The 19,820-nt window shown below is 41.2% G+C and overlaps 3 protein-coding genes and 1 long non-coding RNA gene across 4 annotated transcripts in view; 2 read left to right on the top strand and 2 right to left on the bottom strand.

The window, feature by feature from the left end:
- Nucleotides 1–1,563: 1,563 nt before the first annotated feature.
- On the top strand, nt 1,564–4,995 carry irak1bp1 (interleukin-1 receptor-associated kinase 1 binding protein 1). The gene is made up of 4 exons (XM_042503545.1): nt 1,564–1,837; nt 2,966–3,047; nt 3,142–3,272; nt 3,949–4,995. Exons 1-4 carry the CDS (start codon nt 1,575–1,577, stop codon nt 4,199–4,201), a joined length of 729 nt encoding a protein of 242 aa, XP_042359479.1. The 5' UTR covers nt 1,564–1,574; the 3' UTR covers nt 4,202–4,995.
- Nucleotides 4,242–9,539, bottom strand: si:dkey-261l7.2. The gene is made up of 7 exons (XM_042503544.1): nt 9,238–9,539; nt 8,822–8,956; nt 7,880–7,969; nt 7,566–7,654; nt 7,128–7,288; nt 5,721–5,837; nt 4,242–5,645 (listed from the first exon to the last, which is right to left on the bottom strand). Exons 1-7 carry the CDS (start codon nt 9,420–9,422, stop codon nt 5,535–5,537), a joined length of 888 nt encoding a protein of 295 aa, XP_042359478.1. The 5' UTR covers nt 9,423–9,539; the 3' UTR covers nt 4,242–5,534.
- LOC121955540 lies at nt 9,433–11,480 on the top strand. Its single transcript, XR_006106635.1, has 2 exons — nt 9,433–9,497; nt 10,025–11,480. It is a non-coding gene; the product is annotated as an uncharacterized LOC121955540 (long non-coding RNA).
- The window catches only part of LOC121955539 (pleckstrin homology domain interacting protein), a 60,907-nt gene continuing 51,514 nt past the window's right edge, over nt 10,428–19,820 (bottom strand). Inside the window, 4 exon segments of the mRNA XM_042503546.1 lie at nt 10,428–16,691; nt 17,457–17,603; nt 18,101–18,342; nt 18,424–18,635. Of these exon segments, the coding sequence (XP_042359480.1) occupies nt 15,973–16,691; nt 17,457–17,603; nt 18,101–18,342; nt 18,424–18,635 (1,320 nt within the window). The 3' untranslated portion in view covers nt 10,428–15,972.

Below are 19,820 nucleotides of genomic sequence, written 5' to 3'. Positions count from 1 at the left end.
GTGTTATTTATCAACACTGGCGACATTAAACCACCTCAGACTAAGTCAGAAGTCGGCAGAAATAATTCACACGGGAGCTGGTTCAACGAAAACGATGTGGCGAGAGCTGAAATTAGTCCTAAACATTTTTGGGGGCTTCTTCCGAAAGTGTGTGGGGTAGCACATGCGCAGTGTTTACTTAATTGGGAGAGCAAATCACAGGTGAGTCAACAGCGCGACCCGCATCACGTGATCACAACCGCAGGCTTTACGTCATTAACGTGCAGTAAAACAAAATAGTAATCACATTACACAGTCTGGTTTGTAGAAAAAAAGTTCAATATGCAGTTAGGGACTGTTCTTTATTTACCAGAAGAAGAGCGTGGCTGCGGTGTAACTTTGTTTTGTGTTTTTGTTTATGTTTTGTTTTGTGTTTTTTTCTCCCCAAAGTAACAAATATTTTTCTTTGAGCCTCCCTGTTTAACTCGTGGAAAATACACGACCCTCCCTCTACCACAGTTACTAGATTTTAAAAACCTACATGTTCATGTTTGTTTGTTTGTTTGTTTGTTTGTTTACAATAACACGTCAAAGAAATCAAAAGGGAGAACACAAATGATTTGATATCAGAGCCATGTTTAACCTTTAGGGCCTGCTTTATTATTACACACACTCGTATTTTTTACTTTAATTATCTTTATTTTTTGAAAACCAACATCAGTCCTTATCAGAAATATCAAATATTCATTCATTTTCAGAATTTTAACCCTTTAAATGCCAGGGTTTTGTCGCAATGCCACTATGTTTTGACATGAAAAACGAATTATTTTCAATATACTGCATGTAGTCATTTATTGTTAGTTTGTTTTTACATTCAAATGGTTTCGCTCTGCACTCAAAATGTGCTTTTCAAAATTAAGCTTTGAAAAATATTATACATTAATTTTTTTTAACTTTCATTGACCTAATTTTTTTAACCAACATCAATCCTAATCATAAATATCAAAAATGCATTAAATTTCCGAATTGTAACCCTTTAAATGCTAGGTTTGTGTCATGATGCCACTAAAACAGGGAAATGAATTATTTTCAATATGCTGCATGCAAAGTCATTGTTTTGTTAGTTAGTTTGTTTTTACATAGCCACACTGGCAACGCTCTGTGCACAAAATTCACTTTTAAAAATTAAGCTTAAAAACATTATACATCGTTCATTTTTTAAAAAACTTTTATTTACTTATATTTTTAACCATCATCAGTCCTAATCATGAATAACAAATATTTATTCATTTTCCGAATTTTAACCCTTTAAATGCCAGGTTTTTGTCATGATGCCACTATCTTTTTAGATAAAACAAAAGACAAAACAAAACATAAAAATGATTTATTTCCAATATAAATAATGCTAAGTGGAATATTTCATTTTATTCATTTTTTTTTATCTCCACAGCCTGGGATATATCAATGATTGTGACAGTGCACCAACGGAAATAACATGTAGGTTTTTTTTCAACATTAACATTGACTACAACTCCCGTCATGCATTTCGGCTATTACCATAGTAGCGGGAGTTGTTTTCTTTCTTCTCTTCCGTCATGGAGAGTCAGAGCAGAGTCTTCGCTGCTGTTTTACCGGATTTCGCCGGTGATGAGAAAGAGCCGGGACTGGAGGTACGAGCCGTTAACCGTCAGAGTCCCGGTAACCGGCTCCGGGAGGTCCAGGTGACGGGAACGGCGGAGGTGTGTTGTCCGGCGGACCGAGTGTCGGTGCGGGTCAGTGTGAGCAGCAGCAAAGAGTCCGTGAACGAGGTGACCGGCAGCGTCTCGCGCAGACTTGAATACATTTTACAAACTGTCAGGTAAAAATTAAAGTTTAACACCGTTAACTTTAAATAAATATACTCGTAGTTTCCGGTGAAGCTGTAAATCTTCCGTTAGCTAACCAGCTAACGCTGCAGGTTACGTTAAATATGTAACTCACGGTAACATTCACTATGGTAACACTATTTTCAACGTTAACAGCAACTTAAGTGGTAATAATAAAGTGTATGATGATATAAAGGGAGTGACAAGTAAACAGCCAAAAGTTGTTAAAGTTGCTACAAAGATATAGCTAATAGGCTCGTTGTAGTAGCGCTAGGGACTGTTCTTTATTTATCAGAAGAGGGGGGAGGCTGGGGTGTAGCTTTGTTGTTTCTTTATCATCTCTGAAGCTACTAATATTTGTCCTTGAGCCTCCCTGTATGACCTGAAGAAAATGCATGACACTCCCACCACCATAAATTAGTTAGTAAATAAATAACAAAGAAAAAGAAAGTTTAAAGCTGTGTTAAAAAAATATTAAATGTCAAAAGTTAAAGATAAAATCCTGGAGTTGAAAAAAAAAAAGCCTAGATTTTTCACTCTTGTCACGTAAGCTGGTTAGTTAAGACAAAAAGTTTATTTTTGGCTAAATTTAAAATTAGACATTAAAGGGGATTTTAATGAAATATCCCAATTTTAAGGCCAAATTTGGTCATTGTTCTGAAACGTTCATCCCACATGTGTTCAAGGACTGTCAGTTATTTCTGTTTTTATAGTCTCGCCATGATAAATGGTGTAATTTTGGTGATATAAAATCCAAATAAATACAAAGTACAGCAATGTAAAGTTGTATGCTCATCTCCTATGCCAAAATTTAAGTCCAAGCAATCAAACAAAAAACTTTATTTTTACAGATCTTGTTGTGATTATTAAAAATAGTAATGTACTTTGCATGTAGTATACTGATAATATTTTTTTGAGTTTTTTTCATTCCAAAACATAGTGGCATCCTGACAAAAACCTGACATTTAAAGGGTTAACATTATGAAAATGAATCAATGTTTTGTTTTTTTAAAATTGCATATTGTGCACACAGCGACATGGTTGTATGTAATATTGGCGCGGACCCTCAGGGTTAATATAACATGTAATAAAATCATTTTTCATCCACGTTTTCTGCTCAGACAACATGGTGTCGCTGATAAAGACGCCTCAGTGAGGAAGTTCCTGCACCGAGAGGCAAACCAGTATCACATGGAAGCAGAGGTGGAGTGTTCAGACAAACACTGATGGTTATTAATGTGTCATGATGCCGTTAACTTTCACTGATCCACTGACAGCGTGACAAACGGTCCCGCAGGTCGTGGTCACGTTCTCAGACTTTGAGAAGATGGAGCGAGTGTGCAGCGTCCTGCTGGAGAAGCTGGACAGGACAGTCAGTGTGGGGACGCCGCAGTTCTTCCACAGCGCTGAAAGCCTGAATCACATGAGGTATTAAAAACACACACAGCTCAGCAGCTAGAGCCCGACCGATTTATCGGTCAACCGATATTATCGGCCGATATGATCCTCTCACAGACATATCGGAGCATATTGGCACCAGCGTATGTTTTTTTCTGATATGGGCCAATAAGAACTTTTATTTTTTATTTTTTATGGACCATATAATAAAGAAAAGGATGCTTGAGTGGTTTAGTCACAGTTAGTTAGCAACTGACTGATACTGAACAGTACTGATGTTTATTTCGCTATTTATTTTATTGTATTTATTCTTTATTTAAATACAGGGTGATGTGTGTTTTATTTTTATATTCTTTCTTTGAAAGTTCAGCGAAGACTGATGCTGAACACATACAGTACTGGTGTTTATTTTTATTTTTTTATTTTTGTTTGTGTGTAATGTTAAACAAGTACATCGTTAAATAAAAGTTGTTTAAGAAAGCAGCCTTCTGAGTACTTTTGCATCGTCATATCGGTGCAAAATCAACAATCCACATAGAATTTATGTATTTTTTTAATCCAGCTCAAAAATTCACTATATCGGTAATCTGTGAATTTTTCTGCAATGAAATCGGTATCGGTCTCAAAAATCCCACATCAGCAGCACTGTTGACGTTCAGCAGCTGTAACCTCTGTGTGTGTGTGTGTGTGTGTGTGTGTGTTTTAGGCGGCGTGCGTGTGTGTCAGCCGTTGAAAACGCTCAGCAGAAAGCCTGCGCGGTCAGTCAGCTCCTGGGACAAACCCTGGGACCTCCGCTCCTGGTCCGAGAGGAGGAGACGAGGGAGTGGAGGACTGAGGACGAGGAGGACGCGGGCCAGGACGCAGCCCGTCATCACCTCCCGCGCTCAGCCACAGTCACCGCGTCCTCACGCGTGTCTGTCTCCTTCAGCCTCAGAGACAGAGGCAGGAAAAAACTCTGAAGACATTTATCATCGACTCGTGGAAACAAAGAGCTGACGGTCACAGTTTGAAGTATTTTATTGCTCGGCTGTGATGGCTGAATAAAAGTGCTTTTTTTTTTTCTTCCTCAGCCAACACAGTTTTGTAAACAGAAAAAGAACTTCAGATTTTAAAGCAGTTTTGTCATTTTAAGCATTTGCGGGCATAATTTAACTTCAAATCAGTAAAATCAGGCACACGTTAAAGGGACAGTTCACCCCAAAATGAAAAAAAAAACCATGCTATTTATCAATTTAGACTTTTTTTTAAGTTTGAATAAAAATTAAATTGCTACACTTAGCGGCCCCTGCAGGTTTTTCCATGCATTTATTTGTCTTGATGGCCATAATGTCAACATTCAGTACGTTTACATGCAGTTTAGTCAAGCTACGAATAAAACTTGATTACGCCATTAAATTGAACCACCAGGGAAGAATCCGTTTCTAGATGGACGTATGTCCGACTCTGTCACGGCAGGTGGAGATATGCCCTCTTTCAGCTGATTGCAATAAACTTACGTATATTATTAATAACTTCGGGACAGAAAACTGCTGCGTCACCTACAGATAATCAAACTCCGCCTTCATTGATTAGTTTTAAGCCACCTAAAAAAAAAAAAAAAATTAAATAAAAAGACAAATGTTGCCTACGTTACATAAAGAACATTTTCAGCGTTTTACCTTGCTGTGAATCTGCATGTTTGAACACTTGGCAGGTGAATTTTGATAGAGAGAAAATAGTTCCTACATGAAACTGCTCTCACTGACGTCTGTGGATTATCTTCAGTAACCGGGTCATGATTTTTTGGGAAGAGACACTGCTGTTGAGTCTTTAAAATGTATTTTTTTGAGCACTACAAGCCGAGAGCCATCTAGTTCCAGTATATTGGAGAGAAGGACGACATCTCTACAGCCGAAACCTGCAGCAGCTCACACCGAAACTATTCAGACTGATGAAGAGCACCACGGGAAAGAGGAAAAATACGTATTTTTTATGTTTGGGTGAAATGTCCCTTTAAGTTAATTGTTTGCGTTGGATTTGCTCATTTTTTTTGGCACATGAAATTAACATTTTTATATTTTTACATCTCAAAGAAATAAAGAACAGTTCATGAGTGAGTCTCAGAGTTACTTCAGATCCACAAAAGACACCGTCACATCGAGAAATGATCCTCGATCTGCTCAATTATGAGACTTTCACTCATTTCAACACTGACAGATTCAAGAAACCTTTAAAAGGTGAGAAACACACCGAAGCCATGTCCACGCTCTCTCATATCTGGTGTCACCTCTATGAACACACGCAGCCGAGCAGTCAGTCCTCCTCCTTCCCGTCCTCGGGGTACAGCTCTTTGAGCCAGGGCTGCATGATGAACCGCTCGCCGTCAAAATGTGTGAAGTATTTCTCCAAGGTGGGAATGTCCGGCTAGAATCATCCGACAGAGATCAATTAAACGTGTGTGACTGTGGGAGCTTACGTGCTGTGATTCTCAGTACGTACCCTCATCCCAGTGATGCGCTCCAGTTGTGTCTGAGGCAAGTATCCAACCATGATGGAGGAGGGCCCCGGCCCGCTGAACAACACTTTATAATGAGGGGTCTTCTCTGCTTTGAGGCCCTGCAGGCACAAACGCACAGCCACAGAACTCACTGACTTTTTAAAATTTTTTTTTACAGCTTTTCAAATGATAAAATGTCAAACACAAAGGAAAAGAAGTAAAAAAACAGTTGTAATTGGAAGGAAAAAGAATAATAAATTCCCTCAAGGTGTCCTTAAGATATCGCGACAGAATGCGACAGATGAGGTCAAAGTGACCTTTAGCCTTCACCTTCGAACACCAAATTATAATCAGTGTATTCTTGAGTCCAAGTGGATGTTTGTGTAAAAATTTGAGGTAATTCCCTCAAGTTCTTCTCAAGATAACACGCTGATGAGAATGTGACGGACAATGTCATGGCGATATTGACCTTTGACCACCAAAGTCTAATCATTTCATCTGTGAGTAAAAGTGGACATTTGTGCTAAACGTTGTGTTGTGACCTTGGACCTTGATGAACTTCATCAGTTCATCATTGAGTCCAAGGGGATGTCTGTGCCAAATTTGAAGAAATTCCCTCAAGCTGTTCTTGAGATACCGCATTCACAAGACTTAAGCAGATGAGGTCACAGTGACCTTGGCCTTTGACCTATGACCACCAAAATCTTATCAGTCCATCATTGAGTCCAAGAGGATGTTTGTGCCAAATTTGAAGAAATTCCCTTAAGCTGTTCTTAAGATACCATGTTCACAAGACTTAAACAGATAAGGTCACAGTGACCCTGACCTTTGACCTATGACCACCAAAGTCTTGGCAATTCATTGTTGAGTCCAAGGGGACGTTTGTGCCAAATTTGAGGAAATTCCCCCAAAGCCTCCATGAGATATCACAAGCACAACAGTCGGACACACAGACATCCTGAAAACATCATGGCCCTCGTTTGTGAATCTCAGGTGAAAACCAGCTCAGATCGGATCAGAGAACCACCAGTCGCAGCACAGGGATGACAGGGCGTCGATAAATGTGGCTGCACATCCAGCTGGCAATTGTACATTTTTAAGTGATTAAAACATAACTGCAAATTAGCCATACTCAGTGACAGTCAGAATATGGTCTAATAACAGTTCTCCGCTGCAGTGCAAGTCCATGTTGAATCGAACTTGTGTACAAGTTTCAACGTGACATGAGATTTGTTCGTAGAGGTATCGTATCACATTGATAACTGCTGAGCTTTGCGTGGAAATGATCATACGCCGGGTATTTTCTCTGATGTCCGTTTAAATGAAGGCCATAAACTCCAGCTGCAGCTATCGTCAACGTGGACGCATAAAAACATTTGAATGTTGAGTATTTTTTAAGAGCCGCTGACCTCAGCACTGGAGTACACTTTGTCGACCCACTGAGGAGGCGCTCGCATCTCGGGGTCCCAGCTCACCACCACGCCCACCATGTGGCCCTTCCTCTCCATCACCACCTCTCCGACCCGCAGAAACACATACGGAGGGCGAGGGCTGCGCACCGTCTTCGAGGCTGCAGGAATGAAGAACAGCAGAAGAATCCCGTGAGGCATTTTTTTTTGTTTTTTTAACCCTTGAGACATTCATTGTTTTCAGATTGAACCCATTCACTGTCTGACTTCTCAATAAGGGTAACAAATCACAGTATATATTATTACCATAGTCAGGATATCACAAGACATTTACAATCACAACAACATTGTTTCATGACTGAAGTATCGTGATAATATCGTATCGTGGAGCCTCTGGGTATTCCGTAATAAGCACATTATATGTATGAAGAAACCAACCTCCAAAGAAATCCTGGTCGTTGTCATAAATCATTTCCTCGATGGCAGGCGAGTCGAGAGGCACTTTCTCCTCCAAGCCGAGCAAAGACCTTTGGAAAACAAAAATGTTGTCCGTCTGAACTCACGAGAGAGTAGCCTGTGTGTGCTTCCATGTTACATCAAGAACTCTGACATTAGAGACGACTTTAAAGGTCCTGATCTGGACGCGGTGCTTGATTCGAGAAGAGAGGATGCAAATGATCATAAATCAGAACGCGTGTCCAAGTCTCAATCGATCTCAGTCGTTTTTGAATTGCAAAACATCTCAAACTCACATGACTTTGGACATCTGCTGGTTTGCCCAGTCCCTCCACACTGTGCTGCTGAGGTATGACGCTCTCCAGTCTCTCCAAATTCTGAGCAACCTGAAACATCACGGTTATCGATTTATTATTTATTAAAAGTCCTGCATTGAAAATGCTACTTAAGCAGAATCAAGTATGATCATCAAAGTGTACTGTAAGTATTAAAAGTAACAGAACCCCATGAAGAAAAATAAATTTTACAAAAAAGTCACACATAAAAAAATAAAAAAATAAACCCTTCAAATTAGGAAAAAAAGGAGAAAAAAACCCACACCCAAAACTCCAAAAAGAAATTTTTAATTGCAAAAACATCCAAAAATTGAAAGTTAAAAAAATAGAAAGAAAAACACCCAAAAATCAAGATTAATTTTTAATTAACACCCCAAACTCAAAATTATAAATAAAATGATATTGCGTTTGTCTTATATTTTTGATGCAATTAATTTGTAAAGTAACTAAAGCTGTCAGATAAATCTAGAGAAGTAAAAAGTACAATATTCCCTCTGAAATGTAGTGGAGTAAAAGTATAAAGTAGCGTGAAATAAAAATTAGCAAATGTACTTAGTTACATTCCACCACTGTGAGTATGACACAATATATATGCTGCACAAGCAGGAATAAGAATAAGAAACATAAGCCTCAATATGATAAATGCAACACATATGGCACAGAGTATTACTGCAGTTTAATTATTGCATCAATTATCGTGCAGTTAAGATAGTGTTATGAATAATTGTTGTTATATTATAATTATATTATTGGCCCCATTGCACAATTGAAATATCAATCATGGCAAATAAATTATGTAATTATAACTGCATACGCGCTTTTTTTTTTGTTTTTCTACAAAATGGAAACACTCCACACTGACGGATGTGGCAAATAAAAAGCCCCCTCACGCACGGCTCTTACCTCGTGCTCGCGTGAAAGCGCTGCGCAGGCGTGGAGCCGCTCCAGCGGGAGATGAAGTACTGCGCGGGCACGGCGGAGAGCAGCAGCACGAGCTGCAGCACCGCGGTGGCCGAGAGCTGAGGCATGACCGCGCACCTGGGGACGGAAATGCGCGTCAGGAGGATGTGACAGGTGTGGAACAAAAAATGCAAACCGATCTAAAGAAAAGTCGCTAAAATAAATCAAACTAAGTTTTGGCATAGAGCACGTGCACTTTCTACATTTTATTGACGCGCGTGTCACTGTAGTTCACGCTGAAATCATAGGAAGTGAAACTCTTGATGACAAACATATGGCGCTGCAGAAACTTCGACGAAATGCAGGTGAAACAAATTATCCGTCAAAGCTTGTTACTGGTAATGAATCAAGAGTCTTACCTCGAGTTTAAAATCCAAACTTTCCTCCAACTATCTGCCAAACATCGCGCCTGTTTGCGCCCTGGGACCGGATCAGAGTGACACGGTTTCACTTCTGTTTTATTTACATAAAGCAAACTCCCGTCCCATGCCGCCGGTACCACCTGCGTATTTAAATTTTCCGTCAATATTGCCCGAAAGATCATCCACCCAATCACAGCAGCCCACGGAAGAACCGGCGGACCTTTAGCGGATCGCCACGTCAGGAGGAGCCGAACACGGTGAGCTCCGGGCGGGAGGAGGCAGCGCGCAGTGACGCTGTGGTAACGCGAGGTGGAAGAGTTGCTGTGTTTGCAAAAGCATTGAGTGATCCGCCTCAGTCCTTTTACAGGTTGTAGAGACGTAGAAGTACTCAGAATAAATTATTAAATATTAGTTTTAAGTAGGCTATAATAAGGAAAATGTGAAATTGAAGTATTAAAATTAAACCCTATGTAGAATAATCTTCAGAATAATAACAAAAGAATAAAGCACTGCAAAACTTAAAATAAAAAACTAGAACACCCCAAACTCAAAGTAATAAAAAACAGAATAGCTCCAAAACCCAGAATAAAATATAACACCCCAAAAGTCAAAATGATTAAATTATCTACATATATACATTGAAAATAACAAAAAAATAAAGCTCAAAATAATTTCAAAAATAGAAAAAGACTTGAATTCAGAATAGAGCAGTTTCACTTTATAGATCAGTGTTTCTTCTATGCTGTTTGACATGTGTGCTCACCTTTTTTCTCTGATAATTTAGGATCCAGATGTTCGGGAGGTTATTCCCATGAGCCGAATTATCCACAGAGGTTTCTTCTTCTCCAGAACAAACAGACCAGGTGACTTCAATCTGCAAAAACACTGAATGAAGCATTTTCAAGTTAAGAAATCAATGTTGGGGCTGCAAACTACTGTGGCTGAAGTGAAAACTCAAACGTCCAGCCAGCGTTTGGTTTGTCGTTGACGAGGACCTGCTCCCCGTATACACATAAACAGCTTATTCTAAGGTAACAAACACATGTCAAAATCTTATTTTCAGGTTATTATACATGAATCAAAACAGACTTATTACAGTATTTTCCATTTTCATGACAACAGATCCCCCTAAATCCTACACATTGGACCTTTAAATGACACAATCAACAACAGGCAGGAAAAGTAAATATGGAAACACAACTGTTTATTTACTTAAAATATCGGTATGAACTAACAGGACAGCAATACTCCCCTACACATACATTCTAGCTTTATGCTTCTTTTTTGCATTAATTCCTTTATATATAAAAAGTATCCAAACTAACAAAGACATCCTCTTCGATCAGTTCACATGAAACAGACAACCCCTTTTAACCCTTTCCCCTTCCCGTCCCCTTAAAACTTAAAAAAAAAAAAAAAGCTTCCTGGTGGCTCACATGCAGCCACTTCACACACACACACGCACACACACACGCACGCACACGCTGTGACCTTCAACCTCTGACCAAACAGAGTGACGCTCGGTCAGAAGCCACAAACAAAACTCTGCCACACGTTAGCACATTTAGCCGGCGGTGAATGTGTGTGTACATGAGCTCCAAAGCGCAGTGAAGTAAGAGGGCTGATCTGAACCGCCGAATCAAAACGTCTCGCTAAAGATCATCTTCATTCGTGCTTATAAACCAGTGACTCGCTTTTAAGGCCCCTTTTGAAATGATTAGAGGTTGAACTTACAGGGTTAACAACCTGACTAGCAATATAAGATCAGCTTTTACCCTAACAGACGTGATAAATGCAGATAGTGAGGGTGATCTGATGAAGAGACGCGATAACAGAAGAATAAGTCTGATGTTTACTTGGCTGCAGTCCCATGTTGACTGTATTTCAATGGGAAAATCAGGGCGATCGTTGCAAATTCAAAATATGTGCGTTAAATGTGGCACACATTTTGGATTCTCAAGTACTGCGCTTTTGTAAACATTATGAATTGAGCTCAAAGGTTTGAAAAAAACGGGTCTAAAATCTTGTTTCGACTCATGATAATCTGTGCACATATATAAATATGATCTGAGAAAGAAAAACACTTCAAACGCTTTATGCGCCCACTAAGAGTTTATCTTAAATTATGTTTGCTCACGAAATTTGTGGCCGTAGATCATAAGCTTCCTAGCTTTAAACGGTAAATTTTGGTAATTTTCAGTCTATTTTTCCAATGTTTCTGTGTCTAAGAAACTAAAAACATTTGACCTGAATAAGATCCAAGTAGGATCGAAACTTTGTCTTCATTAAACTTGTGTGGCATGGAGGAAGTGTGCAGGCGTTTGTTTTTGTCCTCAAGAAAATAAGAGGAACAACATTTTTGAAATTGGTCCAGTATTAAGTGAGATGAGTGCAGCTGGAAGCCACAAAACAGGCTACAATGTAAACACTCTACACTAAATTTACATCCACCATGAGTGCTTGTTTTTGCCACTGACGGGCTCAGATTATTATTAGAGGTGTCTGGATAGGATCCCTGCAGAGATAGACCTTTCTGCTGAAGAGTAGAAACACAAAGACTGCACTACATGGCCTCTACAAAGTCGCTTCTTTACGCTGCTTTGCAGTTTTCACGCAGAAACAACAGCGGCGTCAATGTGCCACTCCAGTGTGTGATTATAGACAGCATGCCGGGATTGCAGAAGCAAAAGAGGCGTGATGTGAAACACGGCAGCGTCTGCCTCCAGTGTGACATATCACATGCACGTCTGCAGCGCCTTCTGAACAATTATGGCAAACGTGACAAAAACAATCATTTTCTCTGTTACATGGTGGCTGATCTTGTCCTCTGTTCAGAGGTTAAGGAGCTTTTTGACATCACTTTCTCCCGAATTTGAAAATGTTTTCCGCTGTTCTTTTTAAGTTAGCAGTAAAAGTAAAATGTCTATTTCGGCAGGGATCCTTTCCAATAATGCTGTCAGACACTTAAAATAATCTGAGCCTGTCAGTGGGAAAAACCAACACTTTTGGTGGATATAAACTGTCAGCGTAAATTGCCCAGAGTGGTTACATTGCAGCCTGTTTTGCAGCTGCAGCGCTCTCTCTCTCTCCATACCTGATCAATTTCCAATAACTGTTGTTCTCATTAGTCACTTAGGCAGAAAAACATGGGAAAGTAGCGTCCAGCTTGAAAAATACTTTTACTAGTTACCCTTAAATAAAAACCCCAATTTGCTTGCCGCCAGTCAGTTGTGGATGAAGGTGTCAGTTTTTTATGCTGTCTTAATCTGTAATAAAACTCTTCATATACACAATATAAACAAATCTTTTGTGACGTAAATATAAGCCAGACTGTGTGAAAAGAAAGTTGTTAATTGTGTCCTCTAATAAGTGTGACAGAGTATAAAACACTGCTCTAACTCCACAGATCTCGTCAGTGAATCATTGTCCTGTACTGCGGAGACGCAGACAGGAAACACGTGAAAGAACTCGACACACTCGACTGTGGAGACAGAAAATAAACACATTCAAAAGCCATGATCTAAAAACCTTCAGTGCCCAAAGACAGAATTTGGCATTGACAAATGCACAACATAAAAATAACAATGATGAACAGATGAGATATATGTTCAATAATATGTGACATCAAAGACCTATGAAACAAACCAGGTGTGTTTAGATCAGTCCCTTCAGGATTTCGCGAGTGCAACAATTAACACCAATTCAGCAAATCCCTGTAAATTCTGCACAATTTTATGCTATAATAAGCAATTTGAGGCAAATTTGACTATTAAAAAATGGGTAAAATCTCTTTTCATTGTGGAGCTGTGTGCAGCGTATTGATTCGCTCATCCTCTATCTCTTTCTTGGTTTATCATGAGACTGCTGCTGCAGGAGTGTGAGCTCTGTGACTCCGACAGAGTCGCACACAACTTTTCCACAAAATTAGCCCTCGTTCTTAAAGTGGTTCGGCTAAAGATTCGTGAAACGTTGCTACCATCCAGCTAATTAGTCCATGTTTCCGCCAGTTTTGCACACAACCATTGTAATCAAAGATTACAACGATTTGATGCACAACACAAGTACACAGTGGTAGCAAAATCACAGATTGCAATATTATCTATAAACTTTTGTTCTGCTATTACATGATCCTGTTTTTGTTTTTTGTCCGAAGATTTCTCACGTTACTTTTACATCTTTACGCCCGCTGATAATGTCAGGGTTCACTCTTCAGGTCAAGGATTTTTTTTGGGGAGGGGTCCAGTTGAGAACCAACTTTTCAGCTCTGATCCAATTTATTTTGGGTCGAAGTGATCTGAACGGTTCACAATTAGGTCCTAAAACCAGAACAGATTCCAACAGTGACAGGGCTAACTGTTAGCAGGGTTCCCACGGTCATGGAAAACCTGGAAAAATCAGGGAATTTCACATAATCATACTCCTGGAATCATATTTTTCAGGGCTGGAAAAGTCATGGAATAAGTCAAAATCCATGAAAATTTTAGAAAATTCCTAGAATTTTGTTTCATATAATGATATTGTTACAGTAAATATGTATTAAATTTAAATGGGTAATTTTCTAACATTACAGCAAATTATTTTCTGTAGCCGACGACTTAACATTCGGTGTGAGAGTAACAGCTGTTTGTTGAAGGTTAACTGCAGCTGCGGCCTGAGCGGCAATCTATGATGAGCAGTGACGAGGCGGACGAGGTCATGGCGCCGGTCCGTCAGTGCTCGAACAGCTGCATCAGCTGATCGTTGATTAAGTTTCAGTGGAAATGCCAAATACTGATAATAAGCTTCAAATCAGTGACATCACAATTTTTTTTGCAACTTTCGCTTGCAAAAAAAAAAAAAAGCCTTTACCCATCAAAACAACACACGTTTTTATAAAAGCTGCTGTAAAATCAGGGATTTTCAGGCTGCTGAGATCCCAAAAAACAAACTGCAAAATCCTGGAGGGACTGATAGATGCTACCGTCCAGTTCTCCCCGATCAAATCCGCAACACGAGCGGCTGATTTTGGCGTTCAGTCGCACCGTATGCTGGAGTAAAAACCTGCTAAAACTGGAGGCCGTTATCCTATAAACTCAGTCTATTTTTCAGAGAGAGAGCGACGTGTTTGTCCTTCGTCATACAAGCCAGTCAGGTCCAGTCCGAAGTCCAGTTCTCTGAACCGAGCAGAACCAGGAAGTCCAAAATAAAAAAGAAAGAAAACAAAGGCCCCAAAAGCAGAAAGGAGGATTCAATATGCCAGAGTAGCGAAGGCACACAATCAGAAAGATGAATATAAGACTTGTCTCTCTCTCTGCTGTCCAGTTTGACCTGGCTCGATCCTGTTTGCTCCATGAGAAAAGTGCTAAAACATGCGAGACAGAACTGTGTGTGTGTGTGGTCACCATAAAAACACATTTAAAAAGTTCTTTTTTATATGTTAATTTTTAAAATACACAGGGTTACTCCCTACGACTGCATTGATAAACCGGTCTGTGGTAAGTGCATCTCAAAGCTAGTCACCCAAAGCTCCACTGGCTGCTGTACCTTCGGTATAAACTGACGATAGGTTGGTTATAGGATAGTATATCGACATGAATAATGGTTTTACAACAACAGTAAAGTCTTTTTTTTTCGACTGCCATAAATACATTTCTTTGAGAGGTTTCACGACGAACTGTATGCCACTGTTTGCACGCTGAAAGTGAATGACAGTTGCGTTATAAAAACACGCACGCACTCCTCCGATTACAAACTTATTCACACAGGCACATGTACTTTGCAGGGCAGAGGCCTTTTACACACATGCACGCACGCACGCACGCACACCGAAGACATAAAGGCACAAGGTATTGCTAATGTTGAGGACGCGCTGAGACACCTATCGCGACGTATAAATGACCCCTCTCACCCATGCATCCTTTCTCTCCTCCTCACAGTAAAAACAGCTTCTAGAAAAACAAAGAGATGCTTTTTCGTTTCTAACAAACATGCAAAAAAAAGGGACGCACACCCACACACACGTCAACGGTAAACAAAACCTACAGATCTACAGTACCAGCAAAGGTACGCCATTTGGTATTTTAGCGGACACGCTCAGGTCAGCCGATGAGTAAGACTTCCGAAACAGAGAGCCGATCATCACGTACAAATCTTAGAAAAAGAAGCAGAGAGGGAGGGTTGTATAAAAAAAGAGCGGGAGCAATGAAGGAGGAAAGGGGGGAGGCGTAGTCAGGTCCGTCACGGAGCTGACGATTTCAGCTCAGTGCGCGTCTTTGACCTTCCCAGCAGAGACACTCGAAAAATCCTCAAAAATAGCAGGATACAGCTCTCCTCGTGATTTTTTTTTCAAGTACTAAAACTGTTTGACTACTTTTTCTCCCGCTCCGACACCGACTGTGTTTGAGGGCAGGCGGAGGTGGAGATCGCTGGACCGGAGCGAGTCGCGACCAGCAGCGGAGTCATTGAGCTCCTGCGAGATCCAACATGGACCAATAATGTCGGAGGGACAGGTGGACGTGGCGCTATCCGGCGTAGTGATGTGCTTACTGGGCCGAGAGGACGGAGGAGCGGACAGGTGTGTTTCTCCGTCGCCACAGCTTTGAATAGCAGCAGCTGGACGAGCAGCTCCCCGGACGTAAACGCGCAGATCACCCCTGCGCGACCTCCTCCGCTCGGACGCCCTCGAAGAAATCTCAGGCGGATTTCCTCCTCGGTGTCAGCGCCGCGCTCCTCACATCCTGCGTGTCTGATCTGTTACCAGCCTATCAGGTTGGCTTTGGCCTTTTCGGTCAGCTTGCGCACGCGTCCTTTCGAGGAGGTGCCGAATGTGATCGACGAGTCCTCAAACAGCAGCTGCCTCTGCTCCTCCTCCGAGTCCTCCTCCATATACCAGGCGGAGCGTCTCCCCTGGTTGCGTGTGCGCATCGACCCTCCCGCTTCGTCCCCTGCCTCCTCCTTTGGCAACTCCCTCCGATTTGATCTTTGAGGAGCAGCTTGAGGAGGAGGAGGAGGAGGCGTGACCTCCTCGTTGGCCTTCCTGCTGCTCCTCCTCAGTGGCGAGGGCTCAGGTGACTCAGCAGGAGGAGCGGCTTCTTCAGTTCTTGCCACTCGCGGCCGGCCGCGCCGCTTCTGCGTCGCCGCCGCGCCAGAGTCCGACAGCGCGGACGTCTCCTGCGCCGACGACGTCCCGCCTTCGTCCCCCGTCGATTGATCAAGGTCGTCGTCGGGGGTGGAGCTCCTGCGGGTGCCGCTCCTCCTCATCTCCTCCAGCTCCTGCTTGCTCTTCCTGCCTCTCTTCTTGCCCGGCGGGCGGCCTCGCGGTCTGGAGGGGCTCCCCGGAGTCGTGACCTCTGGAGGACTCAGCGGAGCCTCCACTTTGGATTTCCGGCCCCTCCTCCCCACTCCCAGGGTCACATGACTGCTGTGGCCGTTCAGGTGGGCTGTGCTCTGAGATGAGGGGCTGACAGGTGAGCCTGAGGGGGCGGGGATTCATTTACAGGACAAAAAGGAAGAAAATATTTATCAATAACTGACTGAGGTATCTAAGGAGCCCAGAGTACAGCTGTCACACCATTAAACTGAAAATAATCACAGAAATTCCCCTGAAACAGTTGTTATTTTTATTTGGATGTGCTGTCTGATCACCAGTTTACCACAGACGAGTATTAAATACTGCATATTTTGTTGATGACTGCAAGAAAAACAATTACTATTAATTAACATGTTTACATGCTGGAGCGCTGTGGGATCAAAAATTGCATTTTGATGGGTTTAAGTGGTGTATTTTTTGCACTTAACAGCATAGACACAACAATTTTGTGTAAACGGTGTATTTTAGACTTTTGAGGTGGATATTTCTAGATCAAACAAAAATACTATCTTGCCAAAATGTATGCGATATGCATGAATACCGCCAAAATTATCAAAAAACATAGAATGAAAAGTGTCTAAGATGCACCAAAAAGCCCTGAAGAGTTAAAATCTCACAATTCTAAAATAATAATAATCTGTTTCTTTTTTTTCAGATGACATTAGTTACATAATTAATATTGTTTCTTGAGGGGCAACATGTTAACGTTTTGCTGTGACGGTCGTTTATAACAGTATTTTATTCCTGGCACCTCGTCGATCATCCCTGTATGTTAACATGATGGTAATATGAGGGTTAAATATGTGTTTTATGACTTTAATCATAAACTACAGGATCATTCACTCACTTCTTTGACACTGTCTCTTACCAGGCGTGAGTCGTACAGGAGTCCTGAGTTTCCTCCGGGTGCTTCCTCCACTGCTACTTTCCGCGGCTGGAGAGGGCGTCACCTTTTCGGGCGCTGGTGGCGTTGGAGCTGACACAGAGTTATGAGTCCTCAGCGAGCGAGTAGACTCTGACGATAACAGAAGAGATAATCAATAAAGGAAATTAAGTGTTTACCATGTCAGAACTTAAAACTCTTCGAACTAAACAAGCGGATCTGGAGCGATCATTTCGCTCTGACAAGGATGTAAAGGAAAGGAATTAGAGTTCTGTCGCATCCCAATTATTGTTTTTTTTTTTAAACTATTATCAATTAATTTGATCCCTGTTTGTTTTGTTTTTAAGTTTTTTGTTTGTTTTTGTTGTTTTTTTGTTTATTTATATTTAACAGAGTTGATTATAATGTATCACTTTATTTGTGAAAAAAGACAATAAATGCAGTTTAAAAAATAAATAAATAAATAAAAAAGCCAAAGTGACTTTTCTCAGCCTTGTGAAGCCCAAAACATGCTCGCTCCTGTCTGCGATTCTGATTTTTTTTCAGATCTACTTCGTTCTGTTGGCCAATAAAGCGCTTAAACCTGCAAACTGCAGCTTTATTCACTCTGTCTGAACGTCTGATCTCACCTGCTGTGCTCTGTGTGCTGCTCGTGGCGTTATTCGAGGACGATGAGGAGGGCGGAGAGTGTGTAGAATGACGCGCCCCACTCCGTGTCCGGCCCGCGGCCGGTGTGTCTGCCTTCCCGTTGACCAGCTGCGGGGGCTGTTTGAGGGGGGTGCTCTGCCTCAGAGAGGAGGGCCGTGCAGGAGGTGGCGACGGCTCCTTTTTTGCGGTCACCCTGGATGAAACACGTCTCTTCCTCTCTGGACTAGACGGAGGACGAGAAGAAAAATAATCAAACCTGATGTACGGTCAGAGGGAGAAAAAGTCAAAATAAAACGTCTTCTACCTGGATGCAGTGCTGCTGGTTGGTGATTCGCTCCTCCTCCTCCTCCTCTTCATGGCGTGCCGTGTCTGTCTGTCTGTGGTGTGTCGTGTCTGTCTGTCTGAGCCCTGTCGGGTCAGTTTGTCCGTCAGGCCGTGGATGGCCTTGTAGTCGGCCAGGATGGAGCTGACGTGCTCCTCAAACAGTGCAGAGAGCCTCAGACTCATGCTGTAGATCTGGACACAACAACGGACTCACTGACTCCACGGTCACACAAGAAGGCCTGATGACTCTGTGTGTGTGTGTGTGTGTGTGTGTGTGTGTGTGTGTTGGTATAATTTATTTACCTTTTCTAAGATCAACTGTATGTTATGATTGAAAACGTATTTAAGTTGCTTGTATTTCATTTTGTACAAGCAATAGGACTATTATTTTTGAGTCTTGGCTGAAGTCTCATGTGAGTAATAATCACAACAGCAGCGAGGAGGCAGCAAGAGCGCACAATTTCATGCTCTGGTAAAAAAAAAATTTATGGAAGCATAATGGACTTTATTTGGATGTCGACAGTTATGAGAAACCTCTGAAGAATTTTCCCTTTTTTAGCAGCACGCAGCCTACGAGGTATTTTGTTTGGTGAAATGTTATTCTGCACACTGAGGGGGTTTTTACTTCACGTGTGCTGACTTGGCGTAACTATTATTTCCCATAAATTCTTCACAGTAAAAGTCCCTTTTAGTTTCTTTATTATAAAGCCTTAATTGTGATGCAGAAAAACGAGGAAATTATTTTTCATCATCAGTAAGTGAACACAGCTCTTACACATCTGAAACATGAAACTGTGAAATAAAGCAGATATTTAAAACAGAAACAAGGAAGCAGGAGAGAAACTAAAGTTCAAACCACAAAAGCACTGAAAGCTGGACTCAGACGTTTTAAAAGCATCTTTCTCTCTGGTCTCCTGCACAGACAGCTCAACATATTCAACACTGCTACCTGCTTGGAGGCGGTCAGGCACATGAGACGGTCCATCTGAGGCACAGCGTGCTAACACGGTGTTTACATTTCCCTTTTTATACTAGGGGTCGTTTTTTCAGGGCCGATACAGATACTGATTATTAGTACTTAATGAGATCCATAACCGATATTTTGAACAACAATATAACAAACTGAAACACAAAACTTTGTTTAAATGCCTTTTGCAGATGTTTAATCTTTACTGAAACTTTAAACATCAATTGCAGCAAATTCCCTGCAATGTTTTTTATAAAGTTCAGTGAAATTTTAAATAAAGAATGAATAAATGAAAATAGCTTCCTGTGGTTTTACAAAGTAAAAGTTCCTTCATGCTGACGCTTTCCTTGCATGTATTGCAGACTTCCTTCTCTGGTGTTGGTTGAGTGTAATACATATTTTTAAAAAAA

This window comes from Plectropomus leopardus, chromosome 16 (genome assembly GCF_008729295.1).
Source record: "Plectropomus leopardus isolate mb chromosome 16, YSFRI_Pleo_2.0, whole genome shotgun sequence".
Taxonomy (NCBI): Eukaryota; Metazoa; Chordata; class Actinopteri; order Perciformes; family Serranidae; genus Plectropomus; species Plectropomus leopardus.
The sequence above is the reverse complement of the archived record's forward strand: the minus strand, read 5'-3'. Positions and strand labels throughout refer to the sequence as shown.